The 25,488-nt window shown below is 39.6% G+C and overlaps 2 protein-coding genes across 10 annotated transcripts in view; both read right to left on the reverse strand.

Moving 5' to 3' along the window:
• LOC133482118 (WD repeat-containing protein 49-like) overlaps positions 1-11,310 on the reverse strand; it is a 39,747-nt gene extending 28,437 nt beyond the window's left edge. For 4 of the 6 annotated variants that reach the window (XM_061781800.1, XM_061781803.1, XM_061781801.1 and 1 more), the window contains exons 1-6: positions 7,654-11,310; positions 6,256-6,564; positions 4,429-4,602; positions 3,395-3,478; positions 3,124-3,216; positions 2,831-3,002 (exon numbers count right to left, since the gene is read on the reverse strand). In XM_061781800.1, the coding sequence (XP_061637784.1) occupies positions 2,831-3,002; positions 3,124-3,216; positions 3,395-3,478; positions 4,429-4,602; positions 6,256-6,564; positions 7,654-7,734 (913 nt within the window). In that variant the 5' untranslated portion in view covers positions 7,735-11,310. The remainder of the gene's footprint in view (positions 1-2,830; positions 3,003-3,123; positions 3,217-3,394; positions 3,479-4,428; positions 4,603-6,255; positions 6,565-7,653) is intronic. The other 2 variants (XM_061781799.1, XM_061781802.1) reach the window with 2 other exon arrangements.
• Positions 11,311-11,441: 131 nt separating this feature from the next.
• pdcd10a (programmed cell death 10a) lies at positions 11,442-25,429 on the reverse strand. Of its 4 annotated transcripts, none has more exons than XM_061781810.1 (8): positions 25,198-25,429; positions 24,918-24,940; positions 22,148-22,309; positions 17,179-17,232; positions 16,969-17,086; positions 16,427-16,553; positions 12,473-12,722; positions 11,442-12,086 (listed from the first exon to the last, which is right to left on the reverse strand). In XM_061781810.1, exons 3-8 carry the CDS (start codon positions 22,229-22,231, stop codon positions 11,976-11,978), a joined length of 744 nt encoding a protein of 247 aa, XP_061637794.1. In that variant the 5' UTR covers positions 22,232-22,309; positions 24,918-24,940; positions 25,198-25,429; the 3' UTR covers positions 11,442-11,975. The 4 variants fall into 4 exon arrangements, with proteins under 4 accessions (XP_061637794.1, XP_061637795.1, XP_061637793.1 ...); XM_061781811.1 differs by lacking the exon at positions 24,918-24,940 and having other exon boundaries at positions 12,473-12,555; positions 12,644-12,722; positions 25,198-25,413; XM_061781809.1 differs by lacking the exon at positions 24,918-24,940 and having other exon boundaries at positions 25,206-25,427.
• Positions 25,430-25,488: the final 59 nt, after the last annotated feature.

Below are 25,488 nucleotides of genomic sequence, written 5' to 3' on the forward strand. Positions count from 1 at the left end.
TTCTTTTGCACTTTCATCGGGATCCCTCGCTCTCGGCCAAGTTGGTCTCGGAACGATGCAACTGCTGACTCATTATTGAACACTCCAATGACTCTAAAGGAGAGATGGGGGAGAATGATGAAAGCGCTCAATGATACAATAAAGCGACCTCTCTGTCACCCGGAATGAGCTGAAGTGGGAGAGTCTCAGGAGGACAGGCCTTCACCTCAAACTTCATGCCAGCAGTCAAAAGTCTGGCTAAGGGAGAGGATGACTCAGGACTCACCCTGTCCACCCCTTGCTGTTATTGTAGTAATGCTGAACGAATGAGCATCAGTTTTGACATTGGTGTGCAGGTGTCAAGGTGAAAACATGGCAAGCGAGGCTGAATACTTATGTCCATGCGACATTTCAGTTGCCTTTTTCTTTTTTCCCCATATGTTTGTAAGAACGTAGAGTATAACATGGGCTGCTCAAACTCCTAAATTGAATCCTAGCACCCCTAAAATTGGAGATTTGTTTTTTCTCTTTTTACTGTATGTCCTTTTTAAACAGGCTAATACTTGGTGAAAAATACAGCACCCCCGTTGCCTCAAAAATTGTTTGCTCTACCCATTCCCTCCCAGCTCTTACTAGCTGGGCTCTGAGCGCACTTTCTGCACAGAGCAACACGCTGCCTTCCAGTCATACACAGTCATGGTGTAAGAACCTTGCTTAAACCAGGATATGTAAATATATTGAAATGAGAGAGGCTAGCTGTTGTGTCACGTGCATGTGTTAATATTAAAGCCAAGATGCTAATGACAAGCTAGCTGACTGGATGCCCTTCAAGATATACTGTAACTCCTATTAGGACAGAGGGAGAAGGAGAAACAAAGACAGGATTTCAAATATTAGTACCGGTATTCAAAGTATTCACAAAAGTCAATTTCTGTTCATGTGTTTTACATGTTGTGCATTGCATTTCATGTAAAATTGCAAAAAAAAAGAATTCCAAGGTCCATTTTTGGTATTTTAGTACTCACTATAAGGCTGATTTACTCCAAATTTTTTTAATATACTTTTCACATATGCGGGGGTGCTGCTGTATTAAAATTCAACTCAATATTTAAATAACTGTAATAAATAGCTTCTCTTTTATAAATGTGGGAATGAAATTGCATTAAAATGTACAAAACAGCGTGGGGTACAAAATGTGTATTACTTAGGGGGGGAACGAGAATGTTAATGATTTACACATAAGGTTGCAGTATAGCAAGTAGTAGTGAATTATAATAATTTTGTAACTTATTGTAGCAGAGAGATTCAGCATAAAATGATATTCCTTTTGTTGCATGTTGATGATTCACAGCGTTACCGTATGCTGCTTTGTCACCCGTCAGCAATATATCAATAGGCAGCATATAGTGTTATGAAATGTTTCTGTATCATCATCCTGGACAAATTATTTCTTTTTATATGTTTATTAACAGAGATAGAGTTGCCAATTACATAAGTAGCATCCTCAGTGAAGTATTTATAGGTTTACTCTGCAGGTCTGGTCACAAAAGCAGTTGACTTGTAGTGTTTTCTAATATTTTGGTTAGTTTATCTAGCTATATGATAGAGTCAGAATATTAGAAACACCTTACAGTATAATGCACTGCAGCTATACACTAACGACAACTACAATCACAACAATAAACATATGGTTAAGTGACTACTATGACAGTGATACTGCTGTGTATCCAAGATTTTTGTGTATCTCATTTAGGGGGCATTATTTATTTGCATACACAATCACTGACTTCTTCATCTCGTCATCATCCGCTAATGATGTAGCTGAAAGTCATTCGTGGTCATATAAAAAAACAAAAAAAGGTTTAGAGAAGTGGTGGGCAACGTCACCTCGTGGATGCAAAGTTCAGATGATACTAATTGATCAAAAGATGAAGATGCAGCCTACGTAGACCAACAGATGACCACACAGGGTGCCAATCTAATTGCTAGGTGAGTCTAATTGATGCGCGGATTGATACCTAAATATCGATACACCCATACCAAGGTTTCCAATAAAGCTATCGGTTCTCATATTGCAATATCAATATTTTCACCCATTGGTTAGAGATGGGTTTTGAGGGAAAGAGTTGGAATCAATCATTATCTAATTTAAGCTGCGCTGTGATGATAAGAAATACAATTTTAACACTATTACGTTTAATAACATTGTCTTATTAAGAACTTCTTTTCCCTCTGGTTTTCACCTAGAACATGAGTATTGACCAAACTATTGGTCTAAAAATAAAAATATCAGGCAAAGTATAGACCACATATACCTACATTTTTTTGTATCCTTTAGTGTATTTTATTCTGTATACATGCATATCAGTAAAAGGAGTTTATTTCCTAAACCCGTTGCTTTTCCAGTATCAGCGATGCCAAACTCTGTTGTATCGTTAAGAAAGATAAGGGTATCACCATCACTACTGCTCAGAACAACAAAGTGATACTATTTTGCACAGACTCACCAAAACTGTAAAACAGAAGAATGGACGAATTGCAACGTCTGGACAGGAGAATTTGGCAAAGAGTACTTGAAAACACGGATTCATTGTGCCTTGTATTGACATTTCAGGATGTTGGTGGTTGTGTAATGATATGGCAGATAACCTTTTAGGAATACTTTGGGGCACTTAATACAGTAAATTAGTGTTGACATCTTGTTTATAGATCAAAATCCTAAAGAATGTTTCAAGCTCTTTGCTGACTCATGAAAAACGACATTTCAGAAAATGTGTACCTTCCAGTGTGAGTGAGTATGTGCTTGTAGAATGTGACCATTGTTAAATGTACAATTTGATGCTTGTTCTACCTTTCCTCACCCAGGCTGGCTTGTGTGCTTGATGCTGAACAATGTAACAACAGTGATGTTTTCCTTTGACCACATCATCCCATTGGATGACGACCGCAGAATCCGAGTCTGTCCACCGACTCCGTCGCTCAAACAAAATGATTTGCGCTGATGTGAAGTATAAAGCGCTGACCTGGGAAAACACACACATACGTATGCACATTCAGTGCGCCATGCAGCAATGACACATTTGGCGCTCCTTTGCATACCCCCCTTTCTTATAGTGTTATTCAATGTTCACAACTGAGTTTCACCTGTCCACCAATGTCGCCTATAGTGAGGATGGCCTGATCTGGGTTAGAGGCATCTGCCCAGTAGTCCAGACACCATGGAGTAAAACTTAAACCCTGGAAAAGAGAAGTTAAAAAAAACTAACAATTTTTACGTTGGGGGGTATTGAACACAATTGTTTTTTCCTAAACTGTTTCCTATTGTATTTTTACAATATAAAGGCTAATTTGTGATGACAATGCTATATTCAACAAATGAAAAAGATTTTCGGATTCATTTTTTATAGCTTTTTACCTGGACTTTATATTTGCAGCTGAAGTCCTTTTTGGAAAGTATGTCATAAAAACACACTTCCTTACTTGTAAATGACACAGCTATCTGTGGGGCAAGGAGAAGGAATTACCGGTAAATAACATTGACAAAGGGACAATGCATCAATTTGATGTAATAATAAAGACATTAAACAATTGCATGCCATACTTACAGATAACTTGACCACAAACACAACAAGTTAGAATTAATTAGAATGAAAGAAAATATATATTACACTGAAATAATTTGTATGAATATGATTATAATAGCGGCATGGTGACTGAATGCTTAGCACATCTGCCTCAAAGTTCTGAGGCAGATGCCAGTTTGCATGTTCTCCCCGTGTCTGCGTTGGTTTTCTCCGGGTACTACAGTGTATTTCCACATCCCAAAAACATGGATGGCAGGTTAATTGAAGACTAAGTTGCCCGTAGGTGTGAATGTGAGTTGCGAATGGTTGTTTGTTTCTATGTGCACTGCAATTGGCTGCCGACCAGTTCAGGGTGTACCCCGCCTCTCGCCCAGAGTCAGCTGGGCTAGGATCCAGCACGCCCGTGACCCTAATGAGGATAAGCGGTACGGAAAATGGATGGATGGATGATCACAAGGATTTTAAATGCTTGTAAAAGCATAATGAATAATAAAGGATGATCAAGGTGGCCAAAAAGTAATTAATTACTTTTACAAAAATTTTAGAATACTGTATTAAACATATTGCTAGAAATATAATATAATTATTCATAGATGATCATATTGTAATTGGAACTAATCCACTTGAGATGAACAGAACAAGACTTTTTTTTGTTTTTCTTTTTTAATCTAAGTATTCTTGTTTGCCATTGGAAATTCAAAAAAAAGTTTGAATCGACTGAGGCTCAAAACTCGTAGTGGGATTCAATTGGGCTGCAAATTTAGGGTATTAAGGCCAGTCACCTCCTAAAGGTTTTGCCTAATTGCTTTGTTTTAAATGTCAAACTACATTTCAGGATAAGCTCGAGCCGTTGTTGTGCAATCACCTTGTGTAAATTTTGCAGCAGCACCATGTCTGTCACCCACAGGTCTTTGGGTCGGACTGTGCTGTTTTGCAGTCGTTGGGTGCTCAAAAGAGACATGTCACTTTGGTCCCGCAGTCCCACAGATCCTCCTTTACTCACAGTCATGTATTGAGCCCAGCTTGGCAGGTACAACACCTGAGCAGAGCAGATGGTGCTGTTTCTGTTATTTTTTGTTGTATTTTGGGCCATTGAACACAACAACAGAGGGAAAATCATAGTGTGCTGTGCAAGCAACTGTGGTTTTCCTTTGTTCTGCGCAAGCATAGTAGCAGGCCCAAGTGACAAGGAACAGTGGTAACTGTTGTTACATTTTCTACTGTAGCTAAGGCATGACAAACATTCATCTACAACCCCAATTCCAATGAAGTTGGGACGTTGTGTTAAACCCAAATAAAAACAGAATACAATGATTTGCAAATCATGTTCGACCTATATTTAATTGAATACACTACAAAGTCAAGATATTTAATGTTCAAACTGATAAACTTTATTGTTTTTAGCAAATAATCATTAACTTAGAATTTTATGGCTGCAACACGTTCCAAAAAAGATGGGACAGGGTCATGTTTACCACTGTGTTACATCACCTTTTCTTTTACAACATTCAATAAACGTTTGGGAACTGAGGACACTAATTGTTGAAGCTTTGTAGGTGGAATTCTTTCCCATTCTTGCTTGATGTACAGCTTCAGCTGTTCAACAGTCCGGGGTCTCCGTTTTACGCTTCATAATGCGCCACACATTTTCAATGGGAGACAGGTTTGACTGCAGGCAGGCCAGTCTAGTTCCCGCATTCTTTTACTACGAAGCCACGCTGTTGTAACGTGCAAAATGTGGTTTGGCATTGTCTTCCTGAAATAAGCAGGGCGTCCATGAAAAAGACATTGCTTGGATGGCAGCATATGTTTCGCCAAAACCTGTACGTACCTTTCAGCATTAATGGTGCCTTCACAGATGTGTAAGTTACCCATGCCATTGACACTAACACAGCCCTGTACCATCACAGATACTGGCTTTTGAACTTTGCGTCCATAACAGTCCGGATGGTTCTTTTGCTCTGGCCCAGAGGACACGACGTCCACAATTTCCAAAAACAATTTGAAATGTGGACTCGTCGGACCACAGAACACTTTTCCACTTTGCATCAGTCCATCTTAGATGAGCTCGGGCCCAGAGAAGCCAGCAGCGTTTCTGGGTGTTGTTGATAAATGGCTTTTGCTTTTCATAGTAGAGTTTCAAGTTGCACTTACGGATGTAGCGCCGAACTGTATTTACTGACATTCATTTTCTGAAGTGTTCCTGAGCACATGTGGTGATATCCTTTACACATTGATGTCGGTTTTTGATGCAGTGCCGCCTGAGGGATCGAAGGTCACGGGTATTCAATGTTGGTTTTCGGGCTTGCCGCTAACATGCAGTGATTTCTGTCAGCCATTTGAGGAAAAACAACTCCCTTTTTGACATTCTCAGGACCGAAAGATTGAAGCAGTGAACCATCGCTTTATTCACAGCTGTCGGCATTTTGTAGCGGCCGGTTCATTTGCATACTAATTGATAGATGTTAAACTTTTGGGAGTCCAAAGCCACTTATCTTAAATGAAGAGAGACATTTAGATGAGAGACCCTAATTCTTAAAAATGTTATACAGTCAGCAGACTGGACTCTCCATACTGTCAATGTCAAGGTGTTGTACATAATAGCTGCAAAGCTTCGTGTTTGTAAATGAAGATGCTGGATCACGCACACTAAACTCCCCTCCGCGTCTGTAGGAGAACAGCCGCAGTTTACCTTTTGGACTGGGTCTCGATGGGGACAGGTCAGAGAGAGCGGAGGCTTCCAGCAAGGCACACGGTTCACTCTGCTGTGCTTCAGCTTTTCAGACAGCTCCTGCTGAAGAAAAGAGCGCAGCCCTCCCCAGTCCACTCGACTCTCTTCCTTCACAGCATTGCTGTCAGGGAAGAGGCCGCGGTGCCCCTGACTGACGACGACGCTGTCAAACAGCAGGCCGTACTCCTCTTTGGAGCCGTGTCCGACCGATGAGCAGGCCAGATGGATAAATTCACTTCTGGACAAAGAGCCAGACACCCCTGAGGAGATCTAGGTCAAAATATATTCAAGATATATTTATATATATTCAAGACTTCACACACTTGATTCAACTCATGCCATGATTTAGATCAGTGATCAATTGCACTCAATTGGTCTGGAAATGTACGTACTACAAGTGATTTCTTTTTGTTCATTTATCTATGCTAACAACGTATAGTGATAGGCGGAACAATTATGCTCTTCCAATAGATGGCAGAATAAACCAGTGTATCCGCCCGAGGTCACACAAGTGTGTGAGAAAATCGAGACAAGGTCATTATTTCAGTTTTCAGTATAAAACTAAAAACTGAAATAATGGCGCACCACTAAACAAAAATGTGGTGCGCAATGAGACTCTTCTAACGGAAAATATATGCCTGAAACACTGATCGATATGACAGGACCTCCACAGATATCAAGAGTGTCTACTTTGCATAATTCTGTCTGAATTTTCAGTAGTTTGTCTTTCACTGGCACTGACAAGTAACTATTATATAACGTGTCAAACTGGGACGGCTGGCAGTGAAAGAGTTAATACAGATCCAAATGCATGTAAGCAACAAAACACAATGGGCAATGCTCACCCGATCAAGTGGCAGTGTTTTTTGCATCTTCATTTCATCTCAATAAATCAGAATATAGTAGAACACCTGCTGACTTCTAGAAGTGGAACTCATACAGATTCACTACGCACAAAGTAAAATAAATAATTTTTCTATATATTTTTTTAAGATAGGGTTCATCCTGATATTTCACCTGAAAGACTAATATCCATTTGTGTTGTTACTGTATATTCTTTTTTTTTTTTTTTTTTTTTTTTTTTTAATACAGGGCAGTGATCAATTCTTTAATTGCAAAAAAAATTAAAAAATTAAAAAATTTAAAAAAGTCAAAACTTCGTACAAAATGTGTATTACAATATTGAATGATGCCTGCACACTCAGAAGTCCAGGTGCTCTTCACTTTGCTTTGGATAGTGAAGCATTTCTTGAAAGACCTCAAAGGTTTTACTATGGGATGCCACTGTACGGTATCAATTACATTTCACCTCCTTTGGTGCAGTAATGTGAGACTATTAGTGAAGTGAAAAGGACTCACAAAGAATAGGCTCTGCAGCTTCTTGTAGTCTTCCATTCTCACCCTGCTCTTGAGCGGTGTCACCTCCATCCTGGTTGCCATGGCTACACCTCAGCCTTGTCAATCAATCAACAGCATACCAACACGTGTGACGACACTGGAGACAAATAATACAGTCGCTGCGCTTTGTGGACTTGATGAAGACAATGAGATAGTTCCAGACTGTAATAACTATCCACATATTCCACAGCAGGTTGTCATGTCAACATAATCACAGGAAAGGGAACCTTCTCAGAGGAGTGGATTTGTTAGCTGCTCTTGTGGTCTATGTTGAATAGCTGCTCAGTGTCATTGTATACGCTCGGGTCCCAAAAATGATGTCTTGAAGAGGCAGAGACTTGCTGTTCACGTTGCTCACATGGCAGGTAATGTGAAATAGAATACTTGAGCAGAGTAGATAAGCAGCAGGAATTATAGAACATATAAAGGTTCGCCATACGACACTGTGCAATGATTTAAAAGCACTGCTGGAGTCTGAAGCATATGAGACATGATGGAAATATCCCTTTATCTAATATGCTCTTCAAAGGGTGGTAAAAACAGGTTGACAGAAACATTTTACGACGCGAATTTAGCGCAAGTGGCATCAAACTGTGTGGAGATTTAGATGACAGGCCCTGTAATGAAAGCTAAAGCGGTCCCTTGCTGAAGCATGCATAAACTACAGCATGAGATTGTACTGTTTTGTGCCGAGCGACTCACATCCATCAATAAGAGATTAGAAAGGCACAGTTGCTAGTATTTTGGCTATAGGTGCAATAAAACTTTGCTGCTGTGTGTGTGTGCTGTAGTTTGCAGAGCAAAATTGCACTGTATCATACTGAAAGGAGTTTCTAAATTAAAAAAAATATTAGAAACATCTTTCAGTATGATGCAATGCAGCTCCACAACACACACAAATAAACGCATTGTTGAATGAATACCTCTCAAAACTGAACATTTTTCTCTGTCAAGACAAAATTGGTGATACAGCTCCTCATATAGTCATATGACAGTTTGTAGACGGAAAGGTTGTGGTTGTATTTATGTCTGTGTAGGTTCTTAGTCATTCAGGTCACAGTAATCCGAAAAGGTTGAATCAACATAACTGGAGTCATTTGGTGAAATTATTGTGTTTTCTTGTTTTTCCAAAAATGTTCGAAAAGGACTTACAATACGGAATATTTTTTTTAAGGCAGCACAATGGTACAGTGGTACCGCACCTGGCACACAGTGGAGAGGGCAAATCTAAGCTCAAGCGAACAAGCACTCCTTGTAGAGTTTGCATGTTCTCGTAATGTTTGTGTGGGTTTTCTCCTGGTAACTCCAGCGTTAAGAGTCTTCAGTTAATGTACCATTAACTGAAGACTCTTAATGTGAGCCTGGTCACTTGTCTATGTGTTCTGCAATTTACTTGTGACCAGTTTCTCACCAAAGGTCAGCTGGGATAAGATCCAGCTCACCTGCAACCCTAATTAGAATAAGCACTATAGAAAATATACATAACTGGTAGAATTCTTTGGGCGTTCAGTTCCTTTTTAACATTTTTGTTTGCCACTGTCTGGTACCACAGTGGCAGAAGAGACAACAGGAGCGCTGTGACCTAAATCTGCTAACAAGCCATAGCTGCTGTGAACGCATATGTCGGCAACCATCTTAGGAAAAAAAAAAATGTTTCCAGTCAGAGACAGCGTATTAGAAATTCACCTATTTGTAGCTCTAATTGATTCTACTGTTCTTGGTTAGACCTTCTGCAAGATTTTGAGTGTGCCTCTGGGAAATGTTGTCCATCTATCCAGAAAGGCATTTGTGAGGTACGAGGTCACTTGTAGTATAGCTGAAAATTTAGGATTCATGGGAATTCATTAAGCGGAATGTCTCAAATCCAAATAGCGTTAGACGTTGAACAGCTCTTCCAAGGCAACTGTAACCCACCTAAACTCACTTCAGTCAAGCTCGTTTTAATCATTACATTTCAAAAGAAGAGCTGGACACTCAAAGTCAGACTTACCAAGACATCCAATGTCTGAGTTGAATTCCTAAGACATGCTGACGTTTTTCCAATTGCATGACAAATATTCAGCAGTGGGTTTTCGCTGAGTCTTTGCTTCCCGTCCATTTGTGAATTCGTCTGATTCCACAAGTACAAGCTTTGAACCTAGCGACAATCAACAGCAACAACCCAGGATGTGGTACAAACACACACACACACGAAGAGTTAACTGGCCAGACAGTGCACACACATACACACACAATTCTGTTCTTTTATTGGGCCTACTTGCCAAAGACCCATGCAAGTTTCCTGGCAACCAAGTTGTCAAAAAGAATTGCATTTGTTAGTCCTGGCCCTATCGTTTGGTTTCAAGACAATGTGTGTTCATTCACGGATTAGGCACTGGAGAGAGAATGATCAGAGCAACAGCAAAACACACTGCACAGTGGTTACAACCGGCAGCTACACAAAACACTGTCCCAACATTTTTAGAACTATGACAATAACAGCAAGAACCTGGGATTTAGTGAGATTCTCACACACTCTCTCTCGCTTTCTCACACAACATACTTGGAGCTTTATTGGTGTCATTCAAATGCCTTTGAAAGGTCTACTGTGGTCAAGAGCCAGACCATTTCTTGGGGTTTGTTAAAGGAAAAAGCAAATATTTCCAGAACACCAATAACAACTCCTTCAATAAAGATATGATCTCTTCTCTCCTTCCCTTCTGCCTCAGTGACCACAATCAGTTCCTATGTGCGACTTAATGGCCTGGAATAACTTGAATTAGCCGATTACGGCGGTCGTCAACGGTGACAGGATCAGAAAATTAGGTCTCAGCAATTTCAATAATAAAGCTTTCAAAATTAACGCTATCACAATTGGATTACAGCGGTGCATGTAGGAGCCAGCGCACAGCTCAAAATAGCCTCGCACAAATCCACCATGAAAAATCTACTATTATACAGGGAGAAGAATGAAGTTGCCGCACTGGGGAAACATGCATCCGGATCCTGGTACTGGGTGGAAGGAGGAGAAGGGAAGGGCGGCAGAGAAGAAGTGAAGTACTTTCAACGCGAACAACTTTGGAAAATCTTTCTTCGACTCTTTGAACTCTGAATCGACAGTTTGAAGAAATGTTGTCCTTTTAAGGTTTGAGTGGGGAGCCATTCTTGATTCACAACTATTACTGAGAGACAAGGGTCCCAAGTAAGTCATTTTACCATAGTTTTCTTTATACCTGGCAACAAGATTGTCTGCCTTACTAATTATCAAACGTGTAATAAGCAGTTTTTCCACAATAGTTTAACTTTTGGTAGTGGTGGAAGTGGGACCCTGCGTCGGTTTGGGCTTTACTGAGTGACATCCTACCTATAAATCGTTACACTCCTGCCAGGGTATTATTTTGTAGTACTACCCCAGTACTACTAAATAATAATGGTATTTTGAGCAAATGGCTGACAAAGTACATATGCGCAGTGAACAGAGGTTGATTCAAGTTTAACTTTGCTACTTATTGCAGTAGCAGTCGCTTGTGCAACGTGCTTGTAAAAAAAAAAATCACTGTAAACTGTTGCTTTTTAAAAAGTGTTAACATATAGTTTTCGTAGGACGGCAACAATATAGTCGTTATAAAACTCCAGAAACAACTAATCTAACAGTGGCCAAAGACTTTCACTCAGTACTTCAGATCATAGCTATGACTAATTAAGACACAGTATTTAACATCATAAGGCATCAAATTGGGAAGCGACAAAAGCGGAATGTCCAGCAAAAATCAAGGTCAAGTCAGTTTATTTACTGAACAAAATAAATTGACCAAAGTGCTTTTGAGGGAGATTAAATCACAGAGTATTGAGAGCATGATTACAATAAGACAGTGAATGAAACAATAAAATAAAATAAAGATTTATACAAGTGGGTTACAAATAACAATCTGTCAGGAAGTAGACAATTCATTTGTCATCTCAGAGAGGAGCACAGTGTCCGAAATTAATCGGAAATGTTTTTGTGGTCAAAGGCAGTTACCACGGCGCTATGAATTATAGATGAAATACAAGGCCAAACAGTGTCCAGCACTTTCTTACATAGGTGTGAGGGAAATGTGCTTGGCTTCGTTGGCAACCACTCAATTGCCTATCACTTTTTTGCACTGTTCTTTATTAGAATCCCATGAAAAGAGATGTTTTATCAAGCTCGCAGGAGGTAAAAATGCTAAGCCATGAAATACAACAACAATAAAACAGTTAGCTAAAAATCATGTCATCAACCTGCTTTGCGTCAAACTACCTGATCCCCTGCCAATCCTCCACTATGTTGTGGCCGCTCCATCGCAGACGTCTATGTCGCCGTCTTGAAGGCGTCCAGTATCATGTTGGTTTGGTGCGTGAGCCGGTTGGCGCTGACAAACACATTGAGCACTCTGGGAGCGACCATGACAGAAAGACAAGAACACGCATGTCTGTCATCGTGCAAAGAAACCATGGCAACAATATTGATCCAGGAAACACTTTGATCTGCCTGGAGGGGAGAATGTCAGCGAGAATCCAATGGAAATGGGTCAAAGGAATTATTCAGGAAGGGCGGATTGAATAGAAAGTGAGCCTGTGATCAAACGACAAGTATTTTACGTGGCGATGACAGCTTGTGTATACGTGCTGACAAGCGCAATTCTTAAATGATGTGAGATGCGGGAGGAACAAAAAGGACGTTCGGACTCAACACACGGGTGGAGATCGAGGAAGAGGAAAGAGAAAGAATAATTGTTGAAAGTCCTAACACAGCAAATAGACACGAGCAGCGTCTTACTTTCCATCTTTGAAGAAGGTTTTGAGAGCGTCGCTGAAACTCTTGGAGTATTTCACAAAGTCTTTCTTCTGCTGTTCCAGTGCCTAACACACACAACCTTTTCAGCTCTGCCTGTTTCAAAGGAGGCATCTGGGAAAAAAACATTTTAAGTATCATTTTATCTATACTTACCTGTCTGTTTTGATACTGGTACCTCCTGAAGATTGTATTAACAATGTCGAGCAACACTTTTATGGCACTGGCAATGTCTCTGGAGAGCACACAAACACCCGCATGTAAAGGAGAGATAACAATACATTTGAAAATCTCTTTGTTCTCGAGCCAAAATTACTCTTCTTTCATCCAGATCACTGTTTGGCTTTCTTGCCTTTCACCCGCCACAAATCAGAATTTTTCCCTTCAACAAATATTTTTTTTATAAGCATTTGCTTCAAATTGATTTTATTCATAAGCCCTTCACTGGGTAAGCAACTTAAGAAGTGAGTCACTAAGAGTGTTAAATAACAGTGAAGGGGGCCAAGAAAGACTGAATGTGTAGTATAGTACTTAGTTAGACCATATTAAGACGAAACGTCTCTCTTATGTCAAACTTTTAAATAACTTCTCATTTTACTCAACTCCCACTTTAAGTTGATTTAATAATGTTCCAATACTTTTGGTCACTTGAAAAGTGGGTGGCTTCAAACAAAAGGTGCTCTGTCCTGAGTTGTTTAACACATCTAGCTGTAAATACCATGAAATAAAAGTTGGAATTCTGAACTTTTGTCTCATATTCATCTTAATCAAAATGTCTTCAGTATACAACAAAAACAAATGAATTTACCTTACCGTTCCAATACTTTTGGAGGAGATTGTGTATGTGTGTGTGCTTGTAATTTCTAAAAATGAAAATTGAAAATTAACATATGCATATGTATTCATCCCCATAGTCAACGTTTTCTTCTGACGAAGACAAGATGACGAAGTGCATTGAAAGTTTTGTCAACGAATAAAAACGAGACGTAATTGGCTGCCAAAGACGAGATCCAATCAGAACTACTTTTGTTTGAAGTGGGAGAAGTTGACAAGAAAACCAATCAGAACACGTGATAAGGAAATAACGTAAACCTGAGCTTAAATCCAGCAAAAAAAAAACAAGAAATGTTTGAATCCAGCAGCCGCGAGCATAGAGCTATATAAACAAAACATCTATCTATACTATATCTATGGCTGCGAGTGCACGAGAGCGTGCGTTTTAGAAACACGACCAACTGGAAGAGACAATTAGTCCAGTCATCCAGTCCATGAAATCCACGCACAGGTATGCATGTTCAGTTATTCAAAATACAATTTTTATTGATTATTTAGCTTCTAAATCCAGTGACTTTCCTGCTGTCTTCCTAACCCTCCTCGCCGCTTTGCATCAGTGTGTGAAAGACATGAATAATTGTTCATAAAACAAGTCATTTTTGTGTTGCTGTTTGTCCACATACATTTCATTAGATTCTGTATTCTGTTGCTTAATGCTTCCGAATTGTTTACAAAGCCATCATTAATGCACAGTTTTTCCAGGTGTGTGCTTTGAACTCTAGTTCAACCACAATGGGAGAGGCAACCTGAGGGTGAATTGAATCATTCCTGAACACATTCATAAAGTTTTCATTTCATCTTGGTCAGTGGTTGCAAACATTTTATACAAAGTACCCATAAAAAATACTTCAACTCCAAGTACCGCCATTATGACCAACATTAAAATACAGAAGTCTACTGGGCCTAAGTGCGCAACAAAAACATAGCAGGAGTTGTATTCCTACAAGTTGTATTTAATATTATATTATATGGAAAAATAAACTTGAATTTCTAAATTTTGACTAAATCTAAATTCCATTTTAGTCAAAGGACTTTGACGAAAGCTAAATCAAAATTTGCTGTCAAAATTACCACGGGTTATGAAGCCCCTAGAAAGCTTTGATGCAATTACCATCAAAAGTCACATAATTAGATTTAAAAGAAGATTAGCGGTTGTAATGTTACAAAACAGGTAAAAAAATCAAATTAAAAAAGAAGCCAACAGGGTGAATACTTTTTCAAGTGACTGTAGTTAATTTGGGTAATTTCCAGCACTACACCTGATGTTATCTCATGGCACAGTGGTTCAGAATCACTGGGTTAGTGACGGGCTACAGCGCACTCAGACTTATGTACAAATGTGTGTTATGTCACCACAATAGGAACAGTTCTATCACAAACTCATAACCTCTGTAGGATAGTTTTTGTGCTACATCAGCGGTATATTTTTGACCAAAAAAAAAAGTTTGGCAAATTAAAATTTCTCCAACCAGGTCAGGGGTGTTACACTTTTAGCTATTCTGCTCTATTTTAGCTATTGGCAATAGTGTGACAAAACATTACAGTAATCCCCCAAATATAAGCGGTTGACTATTCATACATTCACCTACAGTGGAACCTCAGTTTATGAATGTCCAGGTTTTTCAAAGAAAAATGACCTCAGTTCAACTCACTATTTTTAGTTCACTGAAAGTCTTGCCATTCCCGCGGAAGGCACAGTTGTGCTTTTTCTTGCACCGTGTTGAAACATAATTTCCTCCGTGTGTCACACATTGCAGGTACTTTTGTTTTTTTAGCTCAAAAATAGTCCTTACTATGGCTGCAAATAAAATTAAACTGCTAGCGACAGTGTTACGAAGAAGACTGATAAATTTCAAAATAAATAAATTAATTAAAAAAAAACAAATTTTAAAAAAAAGGCTCAAACCATGTCTCAGCCAGTGAGTGTTAACCGCACCAAGAGAGCTGAAAGCCACATTGCATTGTGGGATGTAGTGGCAATATCGGGCTAGCAGTATCATTGGTTAACGTAAACAATACTGCACGCCAAAAGGTAAAGATGTTGCACAATGATTTGCTAGCGAACACAGTGTATTTCTTCACATTAAAGTGAATTTTCACTTTAATTTCTATATTCTACAGTTCTTTTTTTAACGACACACTGATAAAAACAAGGTAAATATAACTTTGTTTTGGAGCTGATTACTTTAATTTCCATTAATTTTAATGGGAAACATTAACTCGGTTTGTGAAGGTTTAGTTTGCGACCACAGTCACGGATTAAATTTGTAAACCAGGTTCCGTGGTTACACAAAAACTAAGCCATTCCTGTTTTTGTGCTCTCTCTCAAACGCCCAATGATGCCACAAAATGTAACCGAAGCTTTCTTTAATAGAAAAGCAGTACATTGGTGCAAGAGAAGTATGCTGAAGTGAGACGTCTGCGCATAGATACATGCTTTGTATGTATGGAAGGAGCTAAGCTTAGCCTGAGTTGTTAGTGAGAGACGTTATGAGAGTCCTCTATGTACTGTATATGCATGCACTTCTGCTGCATTTTTTTCAAAATCAAATCATCTATATGCTATTTAACGGTAATGATAAATGGAGTGCACTTATATAGCTCTTTATCTGCACTACAGGGTGCCCAAAGCATTTTACAAAGCATCACATTCACCCACACATTCATACACCAATGGGCGGCTGCTGCCAGGCATACTGGGAGCAATTCATGGTTTGGTGTCTTGCCCAAGGACACTTCGACAGCAGACATTCAAAGGCCGGATTTAAACAGGCGACCCTTCGGCCACTGGACGCACCGCTCTACCAACTGAGCCACAGCCACCCCAATGTTGTAAAATGTAGAAAATGTTTTCAACTGTTTTGGGATCATAGCTTGTGGTATATTTACACTTTCAACTATTAATACAGGCCATTATAAAATTTTCGGGTGACTCTATTACTGCTTTTCACTATTTGCGGCAGAGCTCGATCCCTATCCCCCACGAATAGCTGGGATTACCGCATTGTCAATTTCTTATTTAAAATAATAATAATAATATATTGGAAAAGACATTTGTACTTGCTGGTAAAAGCTCTATAATAAATCACACACAGCGACTCTCACTTGATGGTCTCTAGGAAAGCCACTCTGTCATTGATCTCATCAGGTATGGTACTGAGGATGTGTTTCAGAGCATGCGCCCTGTCATTCAGCTGCTGGAACCCTGGTTCTTGCCTCTCAATTCGGAACTCTTGACAACACAGATTGGGACAAAAAACATAAATAGCACAATAGTACATGTTTAAGTTATGATTAATGACATGTAGAAAACTGCAAAAATTTAATAGTGGATCCAGGATAAACTATACCCTGATAAGACACATAAGATGGAAGAAATAAGAGAAGCTTGTAGGAATGTTTAAAACTAATTATAAGTTTCTGTATGTGAGTGTATTCATTGCTACTATCAATGACTGTGCAGTGCACAAATTGCTAAATTACAGGCAAGGAGGGAAGGCAGGGCCATTCGAGGTGTTGATTTGTGGAGAAACAGCTCTCTCCAGTGGACAGTTGGAAGTATTGGTCACCGCACACTTCAGCAGGCAGCAAGCACGCTGAGCAAGGTTTCTCTTATTTGTGTTGTTTATGCGTGCACATTAGCTTACCTTTCACATCGGCTGCAGCCATGCGAAGTAGACACTCATTATAATTAATTTTCAGGTCCTTTTTTTCAAGTAGTCTTAGCACCAATTCCTCAGTCAAGCCAGGGTTCTCCTCCTCTGCCTTAAAATGTTGATAGTGAAGAACAGTGTTTTACCAAAAATATGTCAATCCATTCCACAAAATATGAATATTGTAACATTTTTTTTAATTACCTTTATAAAGGCTGCACGCATTGTCTGTGCTGCTGACAGGTTAACTTTCTCCAACTGCAATTCATCACAAAAAATCACATTTGGCTTAGATATTATTTATTGGGCGGCACGGTGAACGACTGGTTAGCGGGTGTGCCTCACAGTTCTGAGGACCGGGGTTCAATCCCCGGCCCCGCCTGTGTGGAGTTTGTATGTTCTCTCCGGTTTCATCCCACATCCCCAAAACATGCATGGTAGGTTAATTGACAACTCTAAATTGCCTGTAGGTGTGAATGTGAGTGCAAATGGTTATTTGTCTGTATGTCCCCTGCGAATGGCTGGCAACCAGTTCAGGGTGTACCCCGCCTCCTGCCCGATGATAGCTGGGATAGGCTCCAGCACGCCCGCGACCCTAGTGAGGAGAAGCGGCTCAGAAAATGGATGGATGGATGGATATAATTTATTGCCGGAATAAGTCAGTCAAATATTTGGTGATATCCAAGGGGGGTAATGGTCTTGTGGTATTACTAGCTAAGCCTAGTCAAGGCTGTAACAATACTGTTAAACATCTTATGGCATTTACCCCTTTAAATCAAAGTGGACAATAAATGCTGTCAATACGAAATATGGATGTAAGGTGTTATGTGTGGTCAGTGTTTAAAAACAACACTATCGAGAAACTTGTGGAAAATATATTTAATACCGCCTATGAGACTGCAACGCAAGACTACATTTAACTGTGGTGCTCCTCAGGGATTTATTTCAGTGCAACTGTTATTTTCAAAGACAATTGTTCCCCTTGAATTAACCAGAACAATACATACTAGTCTGATGTTACCTTTCTATACTGGTACAGTGGGTACGGAAAGTATTCAGACCCCCTTAAATTTTTCACAATTCCTTTTTTTCTGTCAATATGGGGTGCTCTGTGTACATTAATGAGGAACAAAATTGACTTAAATGATTTTAGCAAACAGCTGCAATATAACAGTGAAAATTTTAAGGGGGTCTGAATACTTTCCATACCCACTGTATGTGCCAAAAAAATAGAATATCCAGGGAAAGTCCATTTCTTTCAATTATTTCAATAATTCAATTCATTTATGTATTTATTTTCTCTATTTGTTTCAAAAAGTGAAACTTGTAATATTAGTTCACCACACACAAAGTGAAATATTTCAAGCCTTTATTTTGTTTCAATTTTGATGATTATGGCAGAAAGAAAAAAATTTAACAAATCCAGTAGTTCACAAAATTTGAGTATTTCATGTGACCAACAAAAAAAGGATCTTAAACACATAAATGTTGGCCTTCTGAAAAGTGTATTAAAGTAATATGCCCTCAGTACTTTCTTGGGCCTCCTTTTGCATTAAATACAGCATCAAGGCGGCATGGCATGGAGGTGATCAGCCTTTGGCACAATACAAGTGTTATTGTAGCTCAAGTTGCTTTGATATTGCCTTCAGATCGTCTGCATTTCAGCGTTTCTGTTCCCTCATCTTCCTCTTGACAATACCCCATTTCAATGCGGTTCAAGTCAAGAGAGTTTGCTGGCCAATCAAGAACTGTTATTCCATGGCTATTCAACCGGTATTGGTAGTTTTGGCTTTGTGGCCAGGTGCCAAATCCTGCTGGAAAATAAAATCATTGTATCCAAAAAGCTCATTGGTAGCAGGAAGCATAAAGTGCTCTAAGATTTCCTGGTAGACAGCTGCGCTGACAGTGGACTTAAAAGTCAATGGACCCACAACAGCAAATGACATGGCTCCCCAAACCACTACTGACTGTGGAAACTTCACACTGGACTTGAAGCACCTTGACTTTTGTGCTTTTCCAGTTTTCCTCCAGACTCTGGGACCTTGGTTTCCAAATGAAATGCAAAATGAACTTTCATCTGAAAAGAGGACTTGGGACCACTGGGCAACAGACCAGTACTTTTTCTCCTTAGCCCACCACAGATGTTTCTGATTTTTTTGGTTTAGGAGTGGCTTGACGCATGGAATTCTACAGCTGTAGCCCATGTCATGCAGAGGTCTGTATGTGGTGGTTCCGGATGCACTGACCCTAGCCTCAGTCCACTCCTGATGAAACTCCCCCAGATTTCTGAATCGCCGTTGCTTGACAATCCTCTCAAGGCTGCGGTCATCCCTGTCACTGGGACACCTCTTTCGGCCACATTTTCCTCTTAACACTCTGTTAATGTACTTTGATACAGTGCTCTGTGAGCATCCAGCTTCTTTTGCAATTTCTTTTTGAGACCTTTTCTCCTTATGGAGGGTATCAATGATGGTTTTCTGCACAACTGTCAAGTCAGCAGTCTTTCCCATGATTCTGAAGCCTACTAAGCCAGACTGCCAGCCATTTAAAGACTGAGGAAAAACTTTCCAGGTGTTTTGCGTTAATTAGATCATAAGATTGAGACACAGGGAGCCTCCAATGTTTAATTTTGTCATGATATTCAAATTTTGTGAAATACTGGATTTTTTTTTTGTCTTTCTTTCATAGTCATCAAAATTTAAACACAAAGGCTAGAAATATTTAAATTTGTGTTGGTGAACTAATATACAGTAAAAGTTTAACTTTTTGAAACAAATTATTGAAATAAATTGACTTTCCAGAGTTATTACAATTTTTGGGCACATAGCTGTAAATTCATTTTCTAAAGCACATGCCCTCGTTAGAGTTACGGGTGAAGTGGAGCATATCCCAGCTGACTTTGGGCAAGAGGCAAGGTACAACCCCAATTCCAATGAAGTTGGGACATTGTGTTAAACAAATAAAAACAGAATACAATGATTTGCAAATCATGTTCAACCTATATTTAATTGAATAGACTACAAAGACAAGATAATTAATGTTCAAACTGATAAACTTGATTGTTTTTAGCAAATAATCATTAACTTAGAATTTTATGGCTGCAACACATTCCAAAAAAGCTGGGACAGGGTCATGTTTACCACTGTGTTACATCACCTTTTCTTTTAAGAACATTCAATAAACGTTTGGGAACTGAAGACACTAATTGTTGAAGCTTTGTAGGTGGAATTTCTTCCCATTCTTGCTTGATGTATAGCTTCAGCTGTTCAACAGTCCGGGGTCTCCATTGTTGTATTTTATGCTTCATAATGCGCCACACATTTTCAATGGGAGACAGGTCTGGATTGCAGGCAGGCCAGTCTAGTACCCGCACTCTCTTACTGCGAAGCCACGCTGTTGTAACACGTGTAGAATGTGGTTTAGCATTGTCTTGCTGAAATAAGCAGGGGAGTCCATGAAAAAGATGTTGCTTGGATGGCAGCATATCTTTCTCCAAAACCTGTATGTACCTTTCAGGATTAATGGTGCCTTCACAGATGTGTAAGTTACCCATGCCATTGGCACTAACACAGCCCCATACCATCACAGATGCTGGCTTTTGAACTTTGCGTCATTAATAGTCCGGATGGTTCTTTTCCTCTTTGGCCCAGAGGACACGACGTCCACAATTTCCAAAAACAATTTGAAATGTGGACTCGTCGGACCACAGAACACTTTTCCACTTTGCATCAGTCCATCTTAAATGAGCTTGGGCCCAGAGAAGCCGTGAGCGTTTCTGGGTGTTGTTGATAAATGGCTTTTGCTTTGCATAGTAGAGTTTCAACTTGCAGTTACAGATGTAGTTTCTGAAGTGTTCCTGAGCCCATGTGGTGATGTCCTTTTCACATTGATCTCGGTTTTTGATGCAGTGCCGCCTGATGGATCGAAGGTCACGGGCATTCAATGTAGGTTTTCGGCCTTGCCGCTTACATGCAGTGATTTCTCCTGATTCTCTGAACCTTTTGGTGATATTATGGACCGTAGATGATGAAATCCCTAAATTCCTTGCAATTGTATGTTGAGGAACATTGTCCTTAAACTGTTCGACTATTTTCTCACGCACTTGTTCACAAAGAGGTGAACCTCGCCCCATCTTTGCTTGTGAATGACTGAGCAATTCAGGGAAGCTCCTTTTATACCCAATCATGGCACCCACCTGCTCCCAATTAGCCTGTTCACCTGTGGGATGTTCCAAACAGGTGTTTGATGAGCATTGAGCACAACGATGAGCATTGAGGACAACGTTGTGTTTAACACAACGTCCCAACTTCATTGGAATTGGGTGTTGTACACCATGGACAATCGCAGGGCACATATAGACGGAAAACCATTTACAATCTCACACACACACACACACCTATGGACAATTCAAAGTCTTCAATTAGCCTAAATGCATGTTTTCGGAACGTGGGAGGAAGCCGGATTACCCGGAGACGAGACTCAAACACAAAACCTCAGAACTGAGGCAGACATGCCACTAGGACACCATGATGCCCCAGTGCAGTTTGAACCTGTGATCTCCCAACCTTGAGGAAGACGTGCTAAACACTACGTCACCGTGCTGCCTCCTGATGATTTTAAAATCCCATACATGCAACAGCCAGAATAGTAACACCTGCACTGTCTAATAAGTTCTAATACAGGAAATTTATCACTGCAGTACTATGTAGTGCAGTTACACTGCACACTATAACAACAATAATAAACATATATTTTGTATGCTTATTTAAAAACTCAATAAACACTGAGCAATATCATGTTTTTAAATCAGGATCTCATAAGATGTTGCAGGCATACTTATTAAAGTGTACAAATCATATCAAGAATAATGACTCTCTGAGCTCTTAGAGCCTCATTATAAACATCAGATGAGCAGACATCTTAGGAGCCTTTTAAATCTCTTCGTGAAACACTCATTTATAAGAATTTTTAATGAGGCAGTTGGATATTTATGTCTTCTGTTGTTGTATAATTTTATCTGAGTCAAGTGGAGGGTTATATCGCTGGGGCTTTATTATTTTTTTTTAATTAATTTCTATTCCTTGACTTCTTGAGTGTTTTTCGAGGAAGATGCCATTTAGCTTCAGATTTATTCTGTTGCATCAAATATGAAAAGGGGACTGTGCCTCCATACCTGGTCAAAGACTGGGTACATCACAGTGTACAGAGCCATGACAGAAGTGGCGCTGGCTTGTTTCCTGAAGTGCTCCATGGTCATCGTTGACCGATCAATGGGCCTTCGGGTACGTGCTTGCCCACCAATGACAGGTTCCTTGCGTTCAATCCCTCCCACAGACTGACATCGTGGGAGCAGAACAAGATCCGGAAAATTAACAGAAAACAGTGAACAAGAAGGAAATTATAATTTGCTGCCATGTTAGCAAGTTGTAGTCTTACACTAAAAACAAAGCTAAGAATTTTTTATTTTTTTTTTAAGTTTACTAGTACTCAGTCAAGCGCAGACATCAGCCAACGCCCAACAACTCAAAACAAGTTGGCTTGACTACTTGAATTGGAAAAATGATTTAATGCTTTGCGATATTTAGCCTCTCCAGTCCTGCACATTACAATGCAAGTTGTTGTTTTTTCCCCACCGCAGCTCAAGCTGCTGGATCACTGCCACACTCAACTTTAAGAAAAGTGAAAATAAATTCCTGCAAGTTTTATCAAAATGGTTATATGCTTTTGACGTATTGTTCCTAACTAATCAGACACACCAAATATGCAGTAGTCTCTCCAACACTTTTTGCATGCTGGAGGTCATTAGTATGAGGTATTCATTTAACAAAATATATTCTAATGGTATTTTGGTTTGCTATGACTTCTTTTCAGGAAGTGTGGTTCACTCCCATTCAGTGGCGGTGGGAATGTGAATGTGATTTGTTGCCTTGCTCTATATGTGTCCTGTGATTGATTGGCAACCAGTCAAACCCCTTTTACCAAATGTCAGCTGGGATAGGTTCAGCTCCCTGGAACACTGAACAGGATAAGCACTATAGAAAATGGATGGATGAAGTTTGCAGTGACGTTGAACCGCAGTACATCAAATAAGAGGTGTGTTTAATAGTGTCTCTTATGATGCTAAATAATGTAAACAACTAACTACAACTATAGTGCTGTAGCTTGGGTGCCAGTGCATCTGCACATGTGAATGTTATCTTTGGATTTGACAGATGTTTGGAATAAAATACAATCTGAAGGAAACCAATTATTTCTGTAAAAACGATTATCCACAAGGAGTAATCATTACCTTATAATTAGACTTTACACCGATTTTATGGGCCTTATCAGTATCGACCGATAATTAGCATTTTATGCTGATCGGCTTTAATGTCATAATTGGCCGAACGATCAATGCTCCACAAAAGACATTTACTCCACGTCACCATCGTGCCCAGTATATTTGAATTCAAAAGCTAGTTTATTTTTAGCCTTGTCGTGTGTCTTTTGGCATAGTCCTGTAAATATCTGACGGCCAATAAAGTTATTAAAAAAAAAAAACATGTTGGCGGTGTGGAACAGACAACAAGTCTGAGGCAGACAACACGTAATGCCCGGATCAGACTCCCAAGACAAATTTGCTCTTTCAAGATTGCCCTATGTCAGACGACTGCAAAGAAATCTCGTATTCTGATACCACCGCATCCCATTTTTTTACGATCATTGGGCTTTATCTTGTCAACTCAAATGCGACCGGATACACTCGTTACCCTGGCGACGACAACAAGACTGGATCACGCAGACTATATTATGAGGACAAAATGGGGAAAAACGTGTGTTGGTGGTCACCGGCGCTCAGGACAGGAGTGGACGTTCATTTAAGGCTTGCTTGAGGTATGTTCACGTACTTTTAATACGATACGGCTCGCAAGCAGGCAACAAAACGTTATGTAGCCTAGCAAGCTACTGCTAGCACTGACGGTTGTACGTAAACATGCCGCCGTTCTGTCGAATCATGCTTTAAATTTTCGGTGAGGGTGAAGTCATTTAATTAAAAATAAAGTAATTTAATTACAGGAAGTTAGCACCCATTATTTCTGTCATGTAATGTTGGTTTGACCTGACTGATTAGAATACACGATCTGACTAGAGCAGTGATTTCCAACCTTTATGGAGCCAAGGAACATATTTTACAATTGAAAAATCTCACAGCACACCAACAAACAAAAATGTCACAAAAAGTGGATACATTAATTACTGTATGTACTTCCTGCCATCTAATAGAAGACCATTCATTTGTTCTCTGTCACTATTCCTCACTGGCATAAATAGAGGAACAAAGATACATTATTTATTGTAAATATATTTTTGGAGCAATTAAGTACACAAGTATATACAGTAAATGAACAGGTCATTTAAATAGACACATTCCTCCATCTTGTGATTGGATTGGTAATCGGTTATCGTTTTCTTAAACTCGCTGATCGGTCCCAAAAATGCTGATCGTGTAAAGCCTACTTATAACAAACCAAGATATAAATCTCCCGGACTCTATTTCAGCCATAAATGTTTATATCACTCTCATGTAAAATGACCAAAAAAAATTTGAGTTAGCCCACTCCCTGTGGTTCAAATTAACTGCATTTCTATGTGGTTTATTCATTATTCAAAATCGAACACTATTGTTACTGGGTCCTACCGTAGAGCTAATCGGACACCTTCTGACCGTTTTGTGTCATGTTCAGCAAAGTGCATACCCTGAAACGTTTCTCTTGGGCGTGGTTGGGGATAAATGACACACCTGAAGCGACACGTGATTTGGGAACAAAAGCCAATGGCTGATTCATACCGAACATTAATTATTAGAGAAGGTGTGTTGGACAAAAATAAGTTTGTTACTTGCTGGTATTGTCATAAAACCAAATTAACCTGTTTCTATATGTAGCTTTGGGGGGGGGGCTCACCTCTTCCTAGCGTTTTGTCCAACCTGTAAAGTACAGTATTTAGACATTTTTAAATAACGTATCACACGTCCCTACATGTTTACCGAGGTAAGAAAGCCAAATAAACCGATGAAAACCCACGTTGGATAACATTTGATCTGCTGTCAAGAGTTTAGCAGTTTAGCAGGTGATTCTAAGTCAGTATTCGGACGCTTTAAACTCCACCAACGAGTGATAAGCAAACTTGACAGGAAACGTGAAGCGAAGACGAGATTTAAACCATTAACCAACTGTATCCCACCTCCTTACCGACTTCTGCGTCTTATTCGGGAAGTTCGTTGCTTCGCAAATCTGTAGAGCTTGGGCGGGCGATGTATAGGCGATTAACCGCGCTTGTCAAAAGTGCGACTTGGTTGTAGTTCTCCTGGTCTGTCTCTTCAATACTGCACAAAGGTATTTAACCGCCAATAGGACTACAAATCCCATACAGCGGCTAAAGGCGGAAGCAACACTGCCGCATACGAGTGGTCATCGCGCAGTCACAGCAGCACAAAACACCTATTTGTAGGGTTCTATGTGTTAAAAACAAAAT

This window comes from Phyllopteryx taeniolatus, chromosome 8 (genome assembly GCF_024500385.1).
Source record: "Phyllopteryx taeniolatus isolate TA_2022b chromosome 8, UOR_Ptae_1.2, whole genome shotgun sequence".
In the NCBI taxonomy this organism is placed as follows: Eukaryota; Metazoa; Chordata; class Actinopteri; order Syngnathiformes; family Syngnathidae; genus Phyllopteryx; species Phyllopteryx taeniolatus.

What these genes read in the sequence shown, in the direction of transcription:
- pdcd10a (XM_061781810.1), bottom strand. Translation starts at nt 22,231, where the DNA reads ATGACCATGGAGCACTTCAGGAAACAAGCCAGCGCCACTTCTGTCATG. An exon ending in TGCGTGCAGCCTTTATAAAG is followed by an intron (nt 17,087 to 17,178) that starts GTAATTAAAAAA and finishes CAACATTTTAAG; the next exon opens with GCAGAGGAGGAGAACCCTGG. An exon ending in GCTTTCCTAGAGACCATCAA is followed by an intron (nt 12,723 to 16,426) that starts GTGAGAGTCGCT and finishes TGTGCTCTCCAG; the next exon opens with AGACATTGCCAGTGCCATAA.